The 21,507-nt window shown below is 38.5% G+C and overlaps 1 protein-coding gene across 1 annotated transcript in view; it reads left to right on the forward strand.

The window, feature by feature from the left end:
- LOC309669917 (utrophin-like) overlaps window positions 1–21,507 on the forward strand; it is a 245,502-nt gene that overhangs the window by 17,126 nt on the left and 206,869 nt on the right. Inside the window, exons 8-14 of the mRNA XM_082480714.1 lie at window positions 1,857–2,006; window positions 3,216–3,300; window positions 4,895–5,100; window positions 6,292–6,409; window positions 9,754–9,959; window positions 11,454–11,608; window positions 16,825–17,014. Coding sequence (XP_082336840.1) covers window positions 1,857–2,006; window positions 3,216–3,300; window positions 4,895–5,100; window positions 6,292–6,409; window positions 9,754–9,959; window positions 11,454–11,608; window positions 16,825–17,014 — 1,110 coding nt within the window. The remainder of the gene's footprint in view (window positions 1–1,856; window positions 2,007–3,215; window positions 3,301–4,894; window positions 5,101–6,291; window positions 6,410–9,753; window positions 9,960–11,453; window positions 11,609–16,824; window positions 17,015–21,507) is intronic.

Raw genomic sequence — 21,507 nt, forward strand, 5'->3', positions numbered from 1 at the left:
GATAAGCTTAAAATGGTAAGTAGGCACCATTGTCACATTTTCTGGGCAGCTTTAATACTTTGTAATGTGTCCGATTTTGCTTAACCTGCTTTTTAAACTATAAGGGTTTTGGTCATTTGAAGTAACTTGGGTACGTGCGTGTGTGTGTATTTTTCCTGTTTATTTTGTGTCTGGATTTGACAACAAAATGTCAATTTGTAGGATGCGTGAAAGAAATTTTTTTCCGGAATGCTAAAAGAATGGAAGGAGCAGTCAATCCAACCATCCTGTTCGCTCATTTTTTAAAAATTAGTAATTTAAAAAAAAAAAAAAAAAAAACAAAAAAACAAACAACAACCATGATGAAATGGCTTCCAACAAATGTGTATAAGTGATGTGAAGTAGCTACAGTTGTGTTTGCCTAAAATTCTCATGTCAATTGGGTGTTGGCTGTCTGACTAGCGTGAAAATTGATTTTTTTTTTTTTTTTTTTTTTTTTTGTCATCTGCCTTAATATAGGTGCCTGAAGTGAAAGGTAGAACTGGAGTAAGGGGGGAAAAGAGCAGAATTTGCTAGAGAAACACTGGTAGGGAATTATTAAGTACCAATTTGGTTCTGTGAAAGCAGGAACAGGTGCACAAATTTGGTTATGTATGTTAAGGAAAAGTGAGCTTGCAATAGAACAGGTACTGAGTAAGATTGCTGGGCTGTTCAGGAGGGTGAAGAACTCATCTGCTAAGAAGCTTCGAGCTTGCCTTGTTTTGTCTAGTCCAAGAACAATGAGAAGGAATATGATGATGAGAATAAGAAAGTATAGGGAAGATGAGCTATTATTAAAGGCTGGTATTAGCGAAGTGGGAATAACAGATGTTAACTGATCAGTCAGGAATAAATACAGTCTGGGAATGAGAAGGAGTTTTCTAAATAGAGCTTCTGGAGTAGCCTCCAATTAAAAAAGATATAGCATGTTTAAAAAAATAATTCTTTTAAGGTAGACCCTTGAAAACGTAGGAAAGGCACTATTTGGTACAGTGCTTATTGTATCAGGATACTCTGTTCGGTGATCTCCCTTGCAGGCCTGTGTTCCTGTCATTTTACTATACACACCTCCATAATAACTGTGTAACAGATATTAGTATAAATGTTGAGGTCGATAAATATGATGTGTACTTGCTATTGTAATTTTTCTTTCTAGTGCTTTAAAAACAAAATTTGTGATTCCTACTCCACAGTGCTTGTGGTCTATGGGCAAATGATAGCACAGTTAATTTAAAGTCAGTGGGGATCCAAGCGTAAGCTTTTTTTGCAGGATTTGACCTGCGCATTCATGCCTAAAGAGAAAGAAGGCTGTGGGAAATTGATCAAAATGAAGTTGTAAGGTTATGTTTAGTTTTTAAATACCTTTAGAGTACATTTCCTCAAAAGGAAGTACATGGTAGCGATTTACCATTTACTTGTATAATGTATGTCAGGAGTGGGCCCTTAGTTTTTATTTTATTTTATTTTTTTTAAATTAATGCAGGCAACAATTTTGATTGCCAATGTGTTGCCTTATGGATACATCCAGAGGTGGTCAAACAGAAACGTCTTGTGAGATGAGAATCAGTGTGCATGATATGAAGCAGTATAGGTACCTTTGCTATTTGCAGGGTTTTTTTCCAGTTAGCAATAAATGTTGATAATTGAATACATGTTGATACTTGAATAAATGTTTTAATTTCTAGATAGAGCATAGAAGCCAAAATAGAAGCTTTTCTTTTATATATTTTGAGGGAAATTTCTACATATTGGTGTTAAAGGAAAGCTTCCCCCTTCCCTCCCTATATTTAAACATGTATGCGTTTTGCTTCAGTCTAGAACTCTTCTTTCACTTTTAGGTCTTAAGTGAAGAGATGGAAATACAAGGAGACAAACTGGAATGGCTGAACAGAACTGAACCTGAAGTGCTTTTGGATAAAAATGTTGATCTTCAGGAAAAAGAAAAACTTTCTGATTGCCTGCAGTCCCTCAATGTGAGGTGGAATAAGGTGTGCATTTCTTCAGCATCGGGTACCTGAAGTTGACGATACAGTAGTGTACTCAGAATGGTTCTTTTCCTTTCCATGTTTCTGTAACACGTACATCAAATGTCTTTGAAGTCATGCAGGCAAGTTCAGGAAATGTGCCCAAATCCATGTCTAAGTGAAAACACTGGTGGACTTTTGTCCATCAGAATGATTTGTTTAGCTTCGGGTTTTGGTGATTTTTCTTCTGTATTGCCTTTCTTTTAAACAGCTGGATCAAAAATATTTCACTTATTTGAGGCAAACAGTAATGTGTTAGTTTGAAATTGAGAGAATCACAATAAATCAATGCTGTATAGGAAAGTTGGATGTTTACAGCAGTTAAGAGAAAACCAAACCAAGCTGTGGTAAAGCTTAGTGAGAAAATCTTACCAAGTGTGTCTGGGATTCTTCTGGAGTATAACTGCTGTAAATTAGAAATTCTAGTGTTCTTAGTGTCGCTAAGCATATGAGAAGAAAAGAACTCACTGGTTGGAGTGAAACCGGATTTTTTTCATGCAGAGCCTGCAGATCCAAGTGAAAAAGGAATAGAATTATTTGGGATTATATTATGGATCAGGGAGGTAAGAATTTATTAGGGAAAGGGGCTTTTGATAGTTCAGGGAAGGAGAAAATACCTGTTTTTACCTACTCAGCCATGAAAATGAAGATATTTCCCCCCCCTTCCCCCAGCCCTTTGTATATTACGTTTCCATCACTGCCTTTTAAAAAGTTTTAAAAAGCAAAGTAGGCAAATTTGTCTTCACTACAATAGAATTTAGTGGTATCATTTTTTTTCTTTTTAAATTAATTCCCTATTTCTCTACTTTCCTGTCCTGATGACCACAAATCATGCTTCGCATCGTCTTTCCTTCGAAGTGTAGTCAAATAATGAGTCATAGCTTTGATGCTTAGGCAGTAAAAAACATGTAAACAACCTGTCTACAACAGTTCATTTATTTCTCTCCAAGATTTAAGAAAGACACTAGATTGTATTGAAATAACACTCTGAGTACCTCTTGGCATTTTTATTGTTTTTAAATGATACCTTGAAGAAATTCATTGAAATATACATGAAGCATGCCATTGTAGCAAGCATGGTGTAGAATATTTTGTCTTCCAACAACTGATTACTTTTTTTGCTGTTGATCTAGGTTGTCTCACTTTTTTTAATTCCTCTCTGCTGGGCTGTAGGTGTTCAGAGAAGTGCCTGACAGAGTGAGAGAACTGGAGGCATTCATTGGGCGGTCTCAACTTGTTACAGAGACAAAGCCTTCTGGTGAGTGATCAATCCTTCTGTTGTGCTTAACTGTATTGAGTTTAAGCCTGTTTGTGGTCAAAAATAATCCAAAAAGAAACACCTTCCCTATGAATTTAGACAAATGGAAGCAGGAAATGTTGTCCATCGCTGTACTTGGGGCTGCCTTCATGTTACTATGTGACAGAGAACATTTGGTTAGGGAAAAAGTCACTCTGCAGTTCAGGATTGGGGGAGTCCTTTGGGGTTCCCCTAAGAGTTTTGAACCGGAAGAATGTTTTAGTAAAGCTTAGGCCTCTCCTCATCAGGAGTCAGTGTACTAGGTACAGAATAAAACCCAAAATAGCTACGTTTGTGACAGCCTGGTTTCCTGTGGATTTGTGTGTTGTGGTCATGCCTTTTAGTAATTAAGATCCCCTAGAAGATTTCCCTACAGCTAATTATTTGTAAAGTATCTCCTGCATGAGACTCTCTGCAGTCCTATAAATAAAGGCCATTCTGCGTCTTTCAGCTCAGCGGGGACACAGATAGATCTTTCTCATCTGCTAGATACTTATCTTCCTGAATGTTGTAGGGGAAGCTGTCTAGATATGATACGTTCTTGTATCAGACGCTGACACTGGCTGTCTTTTCAAGTTGTTGGAGGCAGATCAGCAGATACAGAGTGTAAACAGGATGCCCAGGTCTCTTTTTTAGAAAAGTAGGTAAAAAAGACAGCCCTTGCCTGAAAGAATTTGCAGCTTGAACTTCAGTAAGTTCACTCTTTTCTTTTTTCAGTTCAACAACAGTATACAAAATTTAGCGGAGGAAAACCAACTTTTGTTTAAGCCTTTCAAAACCTTGATTCAGTTTGTTTTCCTTTCATACAGGGTGTTTGTGAAGTAAAGCTCCTGTATTTCATTGCTTGAGGCAAGTGTGTAATATTCATGCTCCAGCTTGATTTAGCTTAGTGTTTTCATGGAACTAGATCAAAACCAAACACAGCTTCTGGAGCAAATCTAGTTCAGCTCGTTCCTCACTTTGCAGTGTCAGGTTAAAAAGATAGAAAGGATGGGGCTGAAGTAGCAGTCGTCTGTCCCTTCTTAGGACAGTTGTGTATTGCCAAGTCCATGAACCACCTATTGCAGTAGCTTGACTTACTTGTGCTTAAGTGAATTCCAAGCCAATACTGGAGAAAACCTTTCTGACACATAATTCAAAAGTGAGGAAGACAATTTTGGATGTTTATCTTAAATGAAAAGGATTGGATTTTTATGCTTAATGAGGGTCAGTTCCCTTTCGTGGCAAACACTGTTTACCTTTGCTTCATCAGATTTAACGTCATTTTGCCTTTGCAAGTTTTCTTCTTGTTTGTTTGTATTTAGGCTGAATAATTTGGGTGAGTCTTTGGCTTGCAATGAAATAATAATAGCCTTTAAAAAAAAAAAAGAGGAAAAGGAGTTCCTGATTGTTTAGTTTCTGGTGGTTAAAATGCTTCAAATGCAAATTTTGCTGTACTTTCTCCGTAGATGTTGCTGCATATTTATAGGAATTACAAAAAAACCCTGTAATACCCATAATTGCATATGGAGCCATGACTCTTGTTATTTAACGAAACCTCCAAACTCTGTTTCAGATGTCCAAAAGGTGGTGCTAGTATCTTCTTCATTGGAAGTTCCTGTTCAGACTCAGCAGGCTTTAGAACTTTCTGCACCTGCAGATCTGGATAAAACTACAACTGAGCTGGCTGACTGGTTGGTATTGATTGACCAGATGCTCAAGTCAAACATAGTCACCGTGGGAAATACTGAAGAGATCAATCGGACTATTGCACGAATGAAAGTATGTGTTTTTGTGAAGGCTAGTGGATTGGAAAATTGGCTTACGCTTTAATAGGTTGTACATTCAGTAAAGAAATTACATGTGTTAAAAAAAAAAACAAACTAACAACTGCAGTTAATGCATAACCTGAAAACTGCACTTTAAATGTTGTCATTATTACACTCCTCTCCCCTCTACTATTTCCTGTTAATTCTTGTGTCCCTATGTGAGCTATCTGTGAGCTAGGCACTGCTTTTTTTGTTTGTTTGTTTTAACCAAAGGATATAGAAACTCCTATAACTCCTATAACTCCTGAAAATGATATATTTTGGGGAATGCATAGATAGCTTATGCTGAAGACTTTGGAGCAGCTTCATATTTGCTTGGAGGGTGACCTTTATGATCTACTCTCTAGTGGTTTCTAATGAGTTTTGTTGTGTTGTAGTTAGATGAAACTATTTCCCAGAGCCGTGCTAAAATGATTAAAAGTTGTAACATAAAGGCTTGTGATGTAAATGTTTGTTTCTGTTGATAGCTCATGCTATGCTGAGCCATGACTAAGGGCAGTATTTGTGAGATGTATGTTACCATTAAGTTTCATTTTATTTGACTTGATATCAATTAACATGAGTAACTGTAGAGTAAAAGCTGCAGGCTAAACAAGTGCTAAACAGTTTCTGTGGGTGTCTAATGTAATCTGGAATTTGAAAGAATAATGTGATGTACAGTAATTTAGAAACACTTTCTTTTAACTATATAATAGTTGTAATATTGGCTCCTGGTATATTATCATAGTGAAATGACTACGTTTCTTTATACAATGTATATATAGTCTGATTGTTCCTGCCTGTTCTTCTCCTTCTCGATCCACCCCCCACCCCTCATATAAATGATCAGAGCTTGGTAAGAGGAAAAGAATTTATGGGAGACTGAAAAATAGATACTGGAAAATATTCCTCAATGACTGTGGTAACTGTGTGGTTTGTACAAGTTAACCTTCACCTCTGGATTTTGAGTAACTGTAATTCAGAATATTTTTGTTTTTTAAAGCAGTGCTATAATACTGTGACAATTCAAGGGTCACAGTAATGATGGGAACAGCCATCTACTTGTGGCAACCCATACAGGTTTTGTTTTATCTACAAATAATACAGATGGTGTTAACTAAATTCTGCTTCTTGAATTTTAAAATCATATCCTAATTCTCAACAGATAACAAAGGCGGATTTGGACCAGCGGCACCCTCAGCTTGATTCTGTTTTTACGTTGGCTCAGAATTTGAAAAACAAAACTTCCAGTTCAGACATTAGGACAGTGATCACAGAAAAATGTGAGTTTCTCCATCCTGTGTGTGCAAATACAATATTTCCATGGCAGTAAAAACATCTTCTTATCTTTCTCTTACACTCTTGATTTTGAGCCTAGCTGAAGTTGCGTTCCCTGAACAAACGGAAAACTTAGCAGTTAAGTGGCTTTCACTCTAACAGTTTAATGAAAATTCCCGGAACAAGAATTGTCACTTCTTTTCTTGAATAGCCATTTTTTCAAGTACAAAGGTAAATATTTTGGCTGGGATTTCAAAATATCTTAGGAAGAATTTGAGTTACTTGACAGCCACGGACCCAGGGATGAAGATTTTTTTATTTATTAATAAAAGGAACTAATTGTGTATCTTTATTTTTGTTGAGCTATGATGCACTGGACAGTTAGTGAAAAAGTATCGATTTAGGACATTAACTTTGTGTATGTACTTTTGAAATTTTTGACTGAGAGTTAGTAGAGCATCTAAGTCACTGATAAGTGCTTGAAGATTGAGTTGCCAGTTTAAAGGTCCCCATCCCCTTTGAAAATTTCTTTTACTGGTACTTATGGAAAGAAAACATACAACTGACTCAATTAGAAACTAAGGGACAATGTATTCTTTGAACTCTTAAGCTTTGTTGATTTCTGAGCTTAGAAAATTCATGCAGCAGGAAATATCACAGTTAAAATTAAAAATTGAAAGATATATTTCCCTATGTTCTCCTCTGCAACGTAATTTTCCTTTACTTACATCTACATGATGTGGTCAGGTGGAAACCTGGGGGACGATAGTAACTATGTAGTCTGTGGGCATCAGACAACATAGGGAGATCTGGTCAGTCATGGAACATTCTCGATTCTTCAAAAAAGTGAACAAGGAATAAAGGAACTCTGCGTTGAAAACTTGAGTTTCCCCTATAGTCATGCCCATCCAAGGTGGGAACAGAGAAGCTGTGCATGCTGCCATGGATGAAGCTTCCAGTCGATACCCTACATGGGTATGAAAATTTTGCCACCTGTCATGAAACATTAAAAAACTGCAGGTTTTGTTGCTACTGACATTCGTGAAGAAAAGCGAAGTTCAGGACTGCTTTATGCACCTCGCTGTTTAAACACTGAGGGGAATATACCAGTGTCCTACAAACTCTGGTGAGCCTGCTGTATGTTGTTTGATGAAGCCTAATTACTCACATAGCCAGAAGCACAGAAATAGAAAAAAGCTTCCTTCTCTGGAACTTCACTCCCAATTACTGCGTGGACATTAGGAATCAAAAAAACACAGTCTCGTCAGGAATTCTTTCCAATCTTTCTGCCTTTGATACCAGACTGGTGCCCCTGACAACTTTTGCTTGGAACCTACCTATTGAACCCACTTGAACGCTGAGGCTGCTGAGAATTTCACTGTTTTTCTGTCCTGTTTTGGTGGAGGCTGAAGAGAGCAGAAATATGTCAGCAGTGCAGAGAGTAAGGTTCACCTGGCCATTAATAGGGAAAAAAACATCAAGACATATTCTTTCTGTAATAATAATACTACCGTGTAAACATCAAATATCTATCCATTTCAACCAAGTTGCTCTTATAGGCAGCTGTTTCTCAGGGATATTTTTTTCTTCCAGCTTTGTGGGAAGGGCCTAAACACTTAGGAGGTTTTTCTCCACAGGTCATTAGCCAGCACACAGGGTTATAGCCTTTTCTCACTCCTGCTGTTTTTGCTTTTGCTGTTTTGGTGAAACCACTGATGTCTCCCAGCAGCTGCTGGTTTCCTGTGAACATACTCTTCATCCAATATAGTAACTTTTTTTTTGTTGGTTTTTTTTTTGTTTGTTTGGGTTTTTTTTTTTTTTAAATAAAAAAATATTATTATTTGCTGTTAGGTTACTGAAGCTTTCTTCTAAGTTCTCATTCAGCATAATTTACCTCATGCCTGAAAATGAATCCAAAAGTTGCCTGTGGGTGGAAATTGACGAATCTACGTTGCACAGATTATTGGGTTTGTCTGCCAGTAATACAGTTACTCTGACACGAGGCCTTCGCTGCCACAGTTCTTCAGAGCTTTGTGAAACAGAATATTGTTGAATGTATTAAAGTTAAGAGGTCTTCACAAGCAGATCAAGCATAATGTCTTTGTGTAATTCTAAAAGGTTAAAAAAAAAAAATATGTAAAGGGTAAGGTTCACTTAAGTGGTTTTAGCTTAAGCACAACCTTTGGCATTTTTACTTTGTGGAAGATTGATGTGACCTGAGTATCAAGTCTGTTAGTTTTCTAAAAAAAAATGCATACTTACTGGTAAGATAACTATATTGATGTGTTACATACTGCCTACCTGTTGCTGCTCAGAGTACAGTTATACTCAAGAAATCCAGGTTAGGGGTTTTTTTGTTTGTTTGTTTGTTTTACATTTGCTTTTTTACTTTTTAGTTCTAGTGATATTGAGTGTTCCTAATAACCATCATGACAGGTAGTAGGGAAACCTGTTTCCACCTTTATAGACTTTCAAGTAATACGCTTTTTTATGGTCTGTAAGTATCAAGAAAAAGGTATCATGCTATTTATTTCCCTCCAAAGGCAGACTTACTGCTTTACCTGACATGCTGTTTTTTGTCCTAGGTCTTGTCATGTTGTCTTTTTTGCCCTTTGTTTATTAAAGGTTAAAGCCTGTTTTATCGACTGTCTAATGTAACTGTATTGAGAGAGAAACAGGATACTTGAAGGAAATGGGGTGTAATCAATAACTTCTCTGTTCTGTTGTGTAATCTGCATGAGCCTGTAGAAACCTGTGGTGGAATGAAAGTGCCAAAGTAGGTTGTTACCAGAGTGTTTCTACCTTGGCCAAAAAATGTAGTGCAGGTGCCACTAGACTGCCTTCAACACACAGTGGTCGGGAAAGCTTAGTTCAGTTTGTATAAGCTATCCAGAACTAAAGTGTATTTATTTATTTATTTATTTATTTATTTGTACTGGTTTAAGTTGTAGATGCACAAAGATGACTTGCTGTATAGCCATCACCCTAAAATTGCGTCCTGCTACTGCTTGGAGTCCTGCTACTGGTATATCTCTGCCATGCAGCTGGGGCAGATTTGCCTCCCACATGTGTGTACTTAAAAAGTAAAATAATGCCTTTGAAATATTACAGAAATAATAGTTGTTACCTGTATGCTGACCCACTTAAACAAGAGGTAGCCAAACACCTGCATCGCTCATTGGCTTGTGTGAATGTGTAAACTACACGGGGAGCTAAAATACTGAATATGGAAACTACTGTATTTGAGAATGAATTATACTACTGCCCCTTGTCCTAAGAATTAAGTGGTAGTTATTGGCTACTGATTTGTCTGCCTCAGGTTTTTCATATTCTGTATTGTCCTCCACAGTGGAGAAGGTGAAGAACCAGTGGGACAATACCCAGCATGGCGTGGAGGTGAGGCAGCAGCAGCTGAAGTACATGCTGACAGACAGCATACAGTGGGACGAGCAGAGGCAAGAAATGGAGCACCTCATGGAGCAGTGTGAGGTCCGTCTGCGTATGCTCCTGCAGGCCCCAAGAGAGGTGCTTGCCAAACAGATTTCAGACAACAAAGTAAGACCCTCTACGCTTTTTTTCCCCCCTACCAGACTCCTCAGCCTATGTGATGCTACTGGATTCAGTTGATGTGTGAATATACAGTTTAGTTGCAGCAGTGATTTGACAATTCCATCTCTTTTGGGGCATAATATATTCTAAATTGTCTCTATTTCTTTTGTGTATCAGACTTCCTGAGAACCGCTTTCTGGGACGGAAATAGGTGGCAAGACCTGTGTCTTTTTGGAAGTGTAGTTGAAATGAGTGTAGTGTAGCATCAAATAAATGATACTATGTAAAAAACTTGAACCTCAGACCAGTAAAATTTAATCATACATCCACAGGACGCAGCATGTACTACTTCATCAAAACCTATTAACAGTAGTTTAGTAAGTCCAGAAATGGACCAAGCTATTTAAAATTATCCTGTATTCCACTTCTGATGAATGCTAGGTGTGTTCAACACTTCCTTTTTTTTTTTTTTTTTTCTCCAATCCCATGCAATCTTCGCTGCTTTTCATATCACAGCAAACCTGCTGTGATAGATCAATAAGTCTGATGTCCTTTGTCCTGGGGCTGTCAGAAAAAAGGCATGCTGTAGGTGGCACAGGATGAGAACTAAAGAGACAAATCAGCGAGGAGGGGCTCTTATCAGTGCAGTATTTAGAACAGAGCTATAATAGGCTTTTAAAAAGTGTGTGTGTATATATATATACACATCTATATATATTCATGAAGGAACAATGTAGGGTGCAGCTGGGTATGGAAGGAAGCAGGGAGTATGATTGTGAGAATTCCTCACTGATCCATAGCTATTTCAGTAAACAGTAAAATTGCATGCTTTTCGTCATCTTTCTCTACGTGAGCAGGGATTGGAAATGGACTATTAGGTCTGCTTTGCTTTCTTAAGTCAAAGTAGGCCTGTGCCCAAACATAGTACAGAGATTGTAAGATAGAACTGGACATATATATGTGCAAGTATATATTTTTCATTTAGAAATAATCTTGAGTTCAGGATTCTGTAAAGTCAAGGCACCTTATGAATATCTTACCACAATAAGCAAACACATCTAATGTATTTTCTTCATTTAAAAACAAGAAAAAAAACCACAAAACAATGAAATCTAATTCTCATGCTGCACACTTCATTTGTGGCACTTTTAGCTGTCATTTACATCACTATTATCATAATCTAAACTTATTCATGCTACTAATAATATGGAAGTGTTTTTACTTCTGTTGCCAGTAAAATAGAAAAGGATTTTTCTAGCCTTTGGCAGGCCTGGCAAATATAATCGTTCCTTACATATTTGTGTTTTGGTTGGTTCATTGTCAGGACACTTAGTATCTGTAGTTTTTAAGACTTTTCTTCTAGATGAAAAATAGGCACATTTTTGTTTAAAAAAAAAAAAGGCACAAAGAAGTGCTTTGTAATATGATAAAAATGCATAATGTGAAAGAGAGTCTGATTTTGATTTTACTCTGATGTCTCATTCTGGCATTGTTTTGTAGCTGTTAGTACAGGATTTGCATAGAGGTGACATCACAGTAGCTGCATTCAATGATCTTTCTAATAAACTTCTTCGAGAGTACCGTGATGATGACACAAGGAGGGTGAAGGAAACCACTGACCAAATGAACACTTGTTGGGTTAATCTGAACCAAAGGTAATTACAAGGTTTCACTCTGTATGTAGCTGTTTGTGCCTTAAACTTGTATCCTGCGTATACACGTGTAGCGCAATCTCTTCTCTGGCTGCTTTCAGTAGCATTTAGGCTACTCTGGGTAATTAGTCAATTACAGTCAAGCCGTTTTGAGTTTTGATCATTTAAATTCCCACACTTCACCATGGAAGGCTTCTGTATGACTTTTCATTTATGTGGTGTTTTTTAAGTGGGGGGAAAAAAAGTACTACTCTCATGTTTGGTCTCAGGTTTGCCTGTCTCTAATATTCTCTAAGTGTCTTCAAACAGTTCTCCTGTTTCTTGATGCTCATGTGCTTTATGTTTTTGTAGCTTGTTGCTATGCTTTCTTTCCGTAAGCCTGTAAATATTCAGCTTGGTCTTCCAACTCATTAATTCATTGTGGCTTTTCATCTAATGGAACTTTTCCTGAATGGGGCTGTGCTTTGAGTTCCGGAGTGTGATGTTTCTAGCACTCAAGTCTAGAAAATACTTGAGCTGTAGGAACTGAGACTTACTTGAAACTTACTTCCTTTTATTCATCCTTTATTAAGACATATTTGGAAGTATGTCTTAATGAAAATACGGTGTTTCCCTACATAGAATATCTTTTCCTGCAAGGTAATCTAATCTCCAGAGAAATTCTTTTTAGTATTTGATAGACAATTAACATTTAGAATATTGTCTGACTCAGTGCCTGCAGCATAAAGGATGATATGCTTTGTGGTTAGAGGTACAGAAGAGAAAATTGATCCTGTGTAGATGGGAGTGGGGGAGATGACAACCAAAGTCTGTAGGTATGTGTGCAAGTAAAAGGGGCAACTGCTTTTGTAATGAGATATCAGTTAAGATAATAACAATCCTAGGTAATAAAGTCTCTGGAGTTGACGTTATATTCTGGGGAGTGAGAGGAGGAGAACTTTGCAGTGGCAAGAAGTAGGTAGTGAAGGAAGCAGGTAGAATGTCTTCTTATCCTTTTTTTGAAGGAAAAGAGTACTGTCGTTTTGTGCTTTTGGTGTGGCAGCTGGTTTCCTGGTTGTGTCCATTGAGAGATGAGATACAAAATAGGCAAAACTTTATATGGCTCATTCCACGTGATCATTCGAGAGAGAATAAAAATTTGTTAATCCCTAAACATTTTGAGACATAAGATATGATTTTTCAAGTGAGTAAAACATTTCATAATTATTCTATGTGATGCAGACAACTCCTTCTAATGGTTTTTCAGAAAACTTGCAGTAGACAGTAGGAAAGGCTCTGGCATGTGACAAAAGTTCCTTGGCTTTTTACTTATACTTTTTCTGAACTAGGTCATAGTGATGAGGTCATCTTCTGAAATGGCCCTGCTTGACCATTCATTTGCATTAAGATTAGGGACAGCAGCATTTTCACCATCAGATCCTCCTTTCTTACCTCAACATAAGCTAATAATCATTCAAACTTCCCTTAGCTTCATCTGAATGTCATAATGACATCTGGGAGTGAAGGTGCAATCAGAGGGTTAGGGGAAACAGCTCCTTGTTGGATTAGCAGTAATAGTAGACTGCAGCTCTGGAATAGTCTCGTTCACATTCAAACTTTGCAGTGTTTTGGCTAGAACTGGCATAAAACTGCCCACCACTCAGCAGGTGACCAGAAAGAGCAGCTCCTGCCGGGAAGCCTCTAATTATTTTTGAATCTGCTAAAGTCTGGAATAATAAGCAATTGTATTCTGTTGTGTATAAGTGAAGCTTCTCAGTTATCACTGGGGCTACTATTTTGCAGTCTGCAGCCTTGGGAAGATGAGTATCTGCTTTATTTTTTAACTAGGTACAGAATATAAACAAGAACTCTGGGAACCGGTGGGTAGCCAGAGCATAGAGCTACTCAACGTAACCCCATGAAGCAACAGAGTAGAATTGAAAGGGGAGAACGTGCAGTGAAAGCACCTTTTCAAGAGAATGAAGGTTTCTATACTTGCTTTAAATGCAATAAATAGAAATAGTAGTGAACCTTGAGTGACAAGGCTTACTTCGTGTGGCAGATCTTGGGACATGCAGGGGTTGTACATGGAGCACACATGTGGCCCTATGGCTTCTTTAAGTGCAGATATGTATTTGTAGCATAATGCTTTAAAATATCAGGTTTTTTTCCCTGTGGTTGGAGGTTGTGGGAGAGGTCCTTAGTAACATCACCTGGGAGAATGAGCACAAGAACACTACCAGGAAGACTGTAGCCATGGCATGTAAAGTTGAAGCATCTTATTTTAAAAATGTTGGCGTTAAGAGATTGAAGCTCCCCAGCTTGATGTTGTGTAAATTGGATACTCTGCCCAGTGGCTATTTATGGTCTATTTTTATACATTAGGGTGAAACTGTAGTAATTCTGTGTGGTTTGGCTGCCTCAATAATGGATTAGAGTTGCTGCCTCTACTGTCTCAGATGTTATTTTCTGGCTTTCTTTTGATCACACACTTGTAGGCATTGCAGATTTTTAGTTTAAATCTGAAAAAAATAATTGGGTGGAACACAAACCTGAAGTAGTGCCATGAAAACTTAAATAGTAGAGTTACACTTTTCTTTTTCTTCTTGGATGTATCTTTGCTAATAGAATCTGCATAGACCTTCTTCACTGCCACTGTGTTAAATGAAGTTAGCTGCATTTGTAAAGGATTCTCCAGGTTCTCCTTACATTTAATTCTTACGTCCTGGAAGGATCCTCTGACTTTTGAGGGTGTTCTAATTGTATTAGAATGCTTTGAAAATCTGAGTAATCTTTTTATAGCATAGGGTAGTTGTTAATCTGCAGTATAGAATTCTTCATAATTTTCTATTTTACATTTGTGGCCTTTACTGGAAGGAAATTAAAGTATTTGTGTCCCCTCTCTAAAAGTGTCTCTACCTACTGCTATACAGGCCCTCTTTAAAAGCACCCATGTAATCTTAGAACTTTAGTTGTAAATTTGTTAATTTATTCTGCTGGAGTACGTAATTAGTGAAAGGAATGATTTTCACCTTTAATTCAAATATCATGAGAGCAGTGGAACTGTGATAGGATTTCATTCTTCCCTTTAATTTCAACCAAGCAGAAAGTTTGAGAAATTAAAGCTTTCTGAAGACAACATTCTTCAAGAAATGTTATTAGCTACAAAGTTCTGGTTGTCTCAATTCCCATCTAGTACATCAGTATTTGGACTTAGAGATCTGGGTCACTTACAGTGTTTCATCCTTTGGGTCTTTTCTTTTTCTTTGAAGGTCACCTTTATTACCAGTCTATTCTTCCTGTTGTCACTCCTGTTCTTCCACCTTTGGCCTTAACTCCCTGCTGGGGAAGAAAATCCCTGCAGAGGGAGAGGCTTTTGAAGTCAGAGCTCGTAACTGCTTTTACTTTGCGTTTTTCTTGCAGATCATTGGTGTGCTCTGATTTTTTAGCTGGTGCTTGTTATCTTTTCTAGGCTATATCTATCAACCCATTTGTAATCCCCAGCATGCTATTTATTATTTTTTTTTCTCAAGAGTGGATGAAGCATTCCAGAGCTTCAAGTAAGAAGCAAGAATGAAGGCTTCTTGTCCACTAGTCGTTTACCAGTAGCCAAAACCTGGGCAAGCATGAAGTCAGGAATGATTCATACAGTCTTATTTTGGATAAAGCAATTATTAACAAGTGACGTAAGACCTAAGCTCCTAAAGTGGGGGTAGCAACACTATCTTTTTGCAAGTGGTCTCTGGAAAATTCAGCTGGTTATGGTAATAGGAACGTAAGCCTGGCAGAATTAGGGTTGCATGAGATTTTCTTACTGCCCTTGAAGGAAAAAAGCTTTTCCTTGCATCTGTCTTTTCTGATGTGCTAGTAAACCAGAATACCTGCTTTGAAACATCATCCTGAATGGTACTGAACACCTGCAGCTTCTTTTCTAAAACGGATATTTTAACTACTTTTGAAACTCGTGATTCTAAACACAGCAATTCCCTAATACAGCAGTACTGTTGCCACAGCATGGCAAGGAGGAAAGAAAGCCTAAGTAGAATAGGAGGAGGCAGAAGACAAATAAGTTTGATGGGCCTGTCTGGAGAAGCCTGTTAAATTCATGTGAAAATATCAAATGCTGAGTGTTTTGGCCTTGTCTTACTTGAAATTAAATATCACTTTACCCCTGAAATCTTACAATATGTTTAGTGTGTGATGTGAGAATAAAATTGAACTTCCTACTTGTTTAGCAGCAGCATTCTAGATAGTAGCCCTGCTGGGGATTTCCTTACAGCATGCTGGTGTGGCACAGGTTGTTTCTTTTGTCCCGATTTTGGGAACAGGGATACTGCAGAATAACAGTAGTGGATGAAATTTAGCTTGTCATGCTTTAATTAACGCTGGTAATCAGAACTTTTTAAATTGCTGACCGTAACAGTTTCCCATCTGAGTTTCATTTCAATGACAAGGAAACAACTCTGCTATGCAGAAGTATTTTTTCCAGGAAATCTTTTGAAGCTGCTTACCAACAATATAATCCAAAGGTTTTAAATCTTAAATCTTAAAAAAATCCTCTTACAACCAAAAACTTTTGTGTTTGTACCAACCAATGATCTTTTGGATTGATTGAAAATTTGGACTATATTCTGCCAGTCGTCTTTTAGATGTAAACATGTTGGGCACGGCTTGACTGTTATGATGTCAGTGTATTATTCTGTTTGAGTGACAGTGTCAAAAGTCTTGTCTTTTAGCAGAGAGAACCAGGTATTTGACTCTTCATCCCTCAGCACTTACATTCCCTAAATACAAATTTAGAGAAATATTTCTGCTCGCTGTAAAAGAGGAAGAAAAGAATCCCCCAAACCTTCAGTGCTTCTACTCCATATGATTTTTATTGATGAGAAAGAGCATTTGCACTTTTCACATGAGAATAACACTTCTACCATCTGTGGTAGCAGAAGTCCATGGTAGTAATACTCAAAGAGGAAAAGTTAGGATTTTAATTAATAAATTTGTTTCTTCCACATACCTTTTTAAAAAGGGCTGTGACATATATAACCAGTTCAGAGAATCTGTGGGTAGCTATAGATAAAATAACCAGAAAAACAGTGATCTAAATAATGGTAAAACAAGCTGTGACAGATGTGTAGTTTCTCAATAACGATAACTTTCAGATTTCCTTTTAGTAGTTCCATTATGATGTATATAATGCTGCATGTTATGGGGGAATATTTTGATGCTTTTCTTGTTTTCAGAGCTGTTGATAGGCAGAATTTCTTGGAGACAGAGCTGAAGACAGTACAGGCCTCACACAAGGATCTGGAGAGCTTCCTCAAGTGGCTTCAAGAGGCGGAGACGACAGTTAATGTTCTAGCAGATGCATCCCAGCGTGAGAACACCGCTCAGGACAGTGCCATCATAAGGGAACTCAGAAAGCAGATGCAGGTGAGAAACTAAATAATAGTGCTGTTATTCACGCTTTTTCTCAATGGCAAATGTTATAAAGGAAAGCTATCTACTAGAGTGGGAAAACCTGCAGCCTATTGGAAGATGTTTAAAAACCAGAATTTTAGAAGTCAGGTGTGTGAAGGAAACAGGCTTTTCTTCCTAAGGTTTGAAATGCATACTTTGTGGACAGCTGTGGCACTGAGGGCTCTTAAACGTCCTTGGAGGGTGACTGTATTCAGAAAGTGTATAATTGATCAAACTAAGTCATGTTGTGTGATTGTCCAACCAAACAATTTAATCTACTTCCCTCCAAGTAAGGCTCTCCTGGGCTGCACTGTCTCCTCTCCCTGCCTGCCACCTTCCCTCCTGCTCTTCCAGCAATCCAAAAAGTTGCTGTGCTCAGATCACCTCTTCTCTCTCTCCTGCTGCCCAGCAGCTCCCCGGCTGGCCTTCCTTCCTGTACAGGCCACAGACTGGAAACCTGAGAAATAACTGAGGAGACTAACTGAGACCGCTTACAGTCCTTTTTAATATATAAACACCCCAGCTTGTCTAAAATCTAGAAGGGAGATCCCTTCTCCCTGTCTAAGAAGCATTGACTAGCTGAGTACCACATCGTCTGGCTGTTCCTGCTTTTGCATATCCCATACATCTCCTTTGGGGAGGTAGGAAGGAGAGAGAGGAGCTGGGTACAGTCTGTTGAGGGAAAACAGGAGGAAAGGGTCTGGAGACCTGACAGTTCTTTTAAAAATTAACATCTTTGGGTCTGTGGCAGCAACAGGTTGAACATCACTGGCTAAAAGGATTTTGTGTTTCTATTATATGTGAATTTCCGTTGTCCTGTTTACCTGATGTGAATGCTGTTCATGTGTCATCTTTCTCCTGAATGTTTTAATGTATTTTCTTTCTTCAAGTAGATCGCCTCATTTAGCACAGTTATTTTGATATGCACAGAAATGGGTGGCGAGATCGGTTATTAAATACTGCACTCTGGGTTTGGAATAGAGTCTGTGGTCTAAGTTCATGGGGTTTGAACGGCTCCTGATGAAAAAAAGTGCTGCTTTCAGTAGTGCTGTTAATCTGAACATATCTACGTTGAATTTAAATGAAACGAGAGAGTTTTAAAGTATCTGATAGCAATCTTCCCACTGTAATCATAAGGAAGAGAACAATATGTTGTGGAAGCTTGTGTCTGAAGACGACCTGTCACTCCCCAATCGTTATACCATTCTGGTCAGTTGGGTAACTTGTCTATAGAGATGTGGCTCTTTGTAAAATGCTGAGACTAGTCTGTAATGGCAACACTTAGAAGTTAATATTATACTTCCTGTTGTCAAAAAACCCCCGAACAACTAGTGTAGTGGAGGTGGAAGAGGTAAAACGAGGCCACAGGAAGCTAACAACATGAGGTGGTGCTGTGTGTAAATAGACTTATTTCTGCATTACCTTGCATTCTGCGTAGTCAGTCACACCAAGATAAAGCTGTTATTTCACAATTTGCTTATTGGCTCTATGCAGCTGTGAAGCACCTTGGTCATGGAAGCTTGTTCGCCCTCCTTCATTGGGCTGCAGTCTGGTTAAAATTGCCCGAGTTGTGCTGTGTGAGGGGAGAACTGCTGGGCAAGATGGGCTGCTGTGTGGAGAAGGTCTGTAACCAGCTCTTGACCGTGGCCATTGTCCTGGCTTGTAACCATTGAGAAGGGTGATGTACGTGCTTGGGCATGGCCTCCCTTTGTTCAGCATAACGCTACCTGATATTCTCCATCTTTTCCTGGGACTGTATGCTTCTACACACTGTACGCATGAAGCACAAACTTACCCATGACTTTACATAACATTGTGTGCTTTTTTCAACTACCAAAGGAAGTTAAGTAGAGGTTGTCAAAGACTCCAGTAGTGTAAAAATCAATATTTCTGTTTTCAAATATTTGCTGAAATGAAATTTTGAGAACAAAATGAAGCTCAAACATCGTGCTGTACCTTAAAAAAATCAAGCTCACGTTCTTAAGCTTAATATCTGATTAAACAAAGAAAATTTCCTGTTCTTCCCCTGTTAAGTGATATTAAATAACGATATTCTTCTCTTTGTGCTTTGTTGAATGTGTGAAGAAATATTTATTCTAAATGGCTACAAGAAGAATGCAGGGCTTGTGACTTTCTCTGCTCTGTGTGAAGATGCCTCTGCCCCTGCTGCCTGTGCATTGTGTAGAATTTTACTGAGTTTAAGGTGTGATTAAATTCTAGGCGAAATATGTGCTGAACATAGACAAAACATGATGCATTTGTTGTTGTTGTTATATGTCATGCATTTTCAAAATAGGATCATCTGTTTAACTGGCATCTGTGTGTGCGCGCGTGGGAGCACTATCCCCCATTACATTGTGGGGCTAACTTGTTTGGCTGCAGCTCAAGCCACTCTACAGTGGAATTAGCGATCTGGGCACTGTTGAAGCTTTGTTTTGCCTTCCACTGCGACATCTGAGGCTAGCAACAGTACTATGCAAATAATGCAAATTTTGTGTTCTGTAATGATTTTTTTTTTTTTTTAAAGGAGGAAAATCACCATTATAGCGTCAGTCTCCCTAATTTATTCTCTCAGTATCTAAATGTTGCAGAAGACTTTCCTTTCAGGTTAGGGCTGAAACACTCCAGTCTGTGTTGCAAAATGTTTAGCAGCCACCCGAAAGAGGTTAAAACCTAATTTGAAGCAAGATGCAGAAAACAAGCAAGGAAATAGTAAGTAGTAAGTAATGCTGGTCAATGTGTGTGGAGTCCTGTCCCTACAGAAGTAAAGGTGTTCAAAATAATTTGAAAGTTTTGTCTTATTGTAAATTAAAATCAACATGAATAGTGGTGGGCTGTTTGTGTCACCGCTTGATTCAAACTTGTATATTAGCTGGGAAGGAAAAAAGCAGAACTGAAAGAAGGCAGGTGTGGACCGTGGGTTCTGTCTTACACAGAAGAGGTTTGAGCTCTTGCACAGTTATTTCCGAATGCCTCGATGTTTTTGGATTGTGCTGCTTCATAGGTTTCCTCAAAAGATGGGTAACAGCCTATCAGCTAATGATGGGAGGTTAGAGCCGGTAGGTTAAAGGAACAGACTTGTGGTGGGAGACAAGAGTAGATATAAGCCAGGAGCGATGGAGTACAGGGGAAGGGTTCAAACAAATGGTTGGAGATAAGCAAAGAAGGTGAGTCAGGCAAGGTGGAGAATACAGGTGGTAAAATTTTATATACAGAGCGGAACAAAGGCTCTGTTTCCTCAAAACGATGTCATTGGTGCTGGACAGATCACGAACAAAACGGAGTACAGGTAAAAGGGGTTTGCCTGAGGCCTGGTAGAAATATTGATTCAGTTCTAAAAATAAGGATGAAAAGGTTATGTTAGCTGAACTGGATGGGAAGAGAGTTTTTAAATGTCCTGTATAAAGAGCCTGCATCTGGCATTCATCCCCTCGGGTGGAAAGTGTGTGAGAAGAGGCAAACCAGTGTATAATGCACTGGCATCTAAGCTATGCATTATCTAGGATTATATGAGCTTGTTGTGCTGCCTGTAGTTGGTATCTCCATACTGTGCTGATTGATGTGCTTGAAACGTGTACGCACCTGTTCCTGTGACGATACACACATTAAATAATACATTCCTTGTAATGGCGTCTACCACCTACTGTGTTGATAATGGCCTCCCTGAACCTTTGCTACGGCACCCCCTCTAATCTGGTTTAGGTGGATTCATCATAGCACCTTTGGAAGTAATAATAAATGGCTGTATTGCATTGAGAGTGCCTCGCTGGTGGCAAAACACTTCCATGCTCTTGAACGTCCTACTGCCATCCTTAGATGGCTTAAATAATTCTGCTTTGTCATGAGAAAAACATCAAAATGATGTTAGCTCTTAGGATTCAAGGATGGCTAGAAAAAGGGGTGAAGGCGCAACTGTATGCTTTTAATTTGTCAAACCCCTATTCTTCCTTGTGCTCATAAGTCATTCAGGGAAAGATTTTAATTGGAAACGGCTCCTAAAAGGCATTCCTACTTTCTGGCGCAAGCGAGAATCCGTTGAGATACCTTTGACTAAATTAGCTTTAAGAGAGTTTTCATAGCAGAGACATTTACCCCCTGCGGTTTTTCCTTTTGTATTGGGTAATCTAGTTTTGAGAAGCGCCTGTGTGATTTATTAGCCTTTAACGTATGGCTGATATAATTAGGGCAGGTATCCCTCTGCTCCTCTCTCAAGATTTACAACACAGTCTGTTATTCACTCACTCTACAGCTCTGCCAGAGCTGCGTTTAGTCTGAGAGCGAGAGCATCCTTTCCCGGAGTGAGGGAGCAAATGCTCAGTCTGCCGATAGAAAGCAGCTCCTAGGGGGGAACAACTGTTGTGATACACTGGAGGCGTCTTCCTGAAGGAATTCCTTTTTTGTTCCTGCAGCTTTCAGGCTTAAATTAATAATCTTTCCTGGCTATTTAGTGCACTCCTGAACGGTGG

Source organism: Vanellus vanellus (genome assembly GCF_965231255.1).
Source record: "Vanellus vanellus genome assembly, chromosome: 3".
In the NCBI taxonomy this organism is placed as follows: Eukaryota; Metazoa; Chordata; class Aves; order Charadriiformes; family Charadriidae; genus Vanellus; species Vanellus vanellus.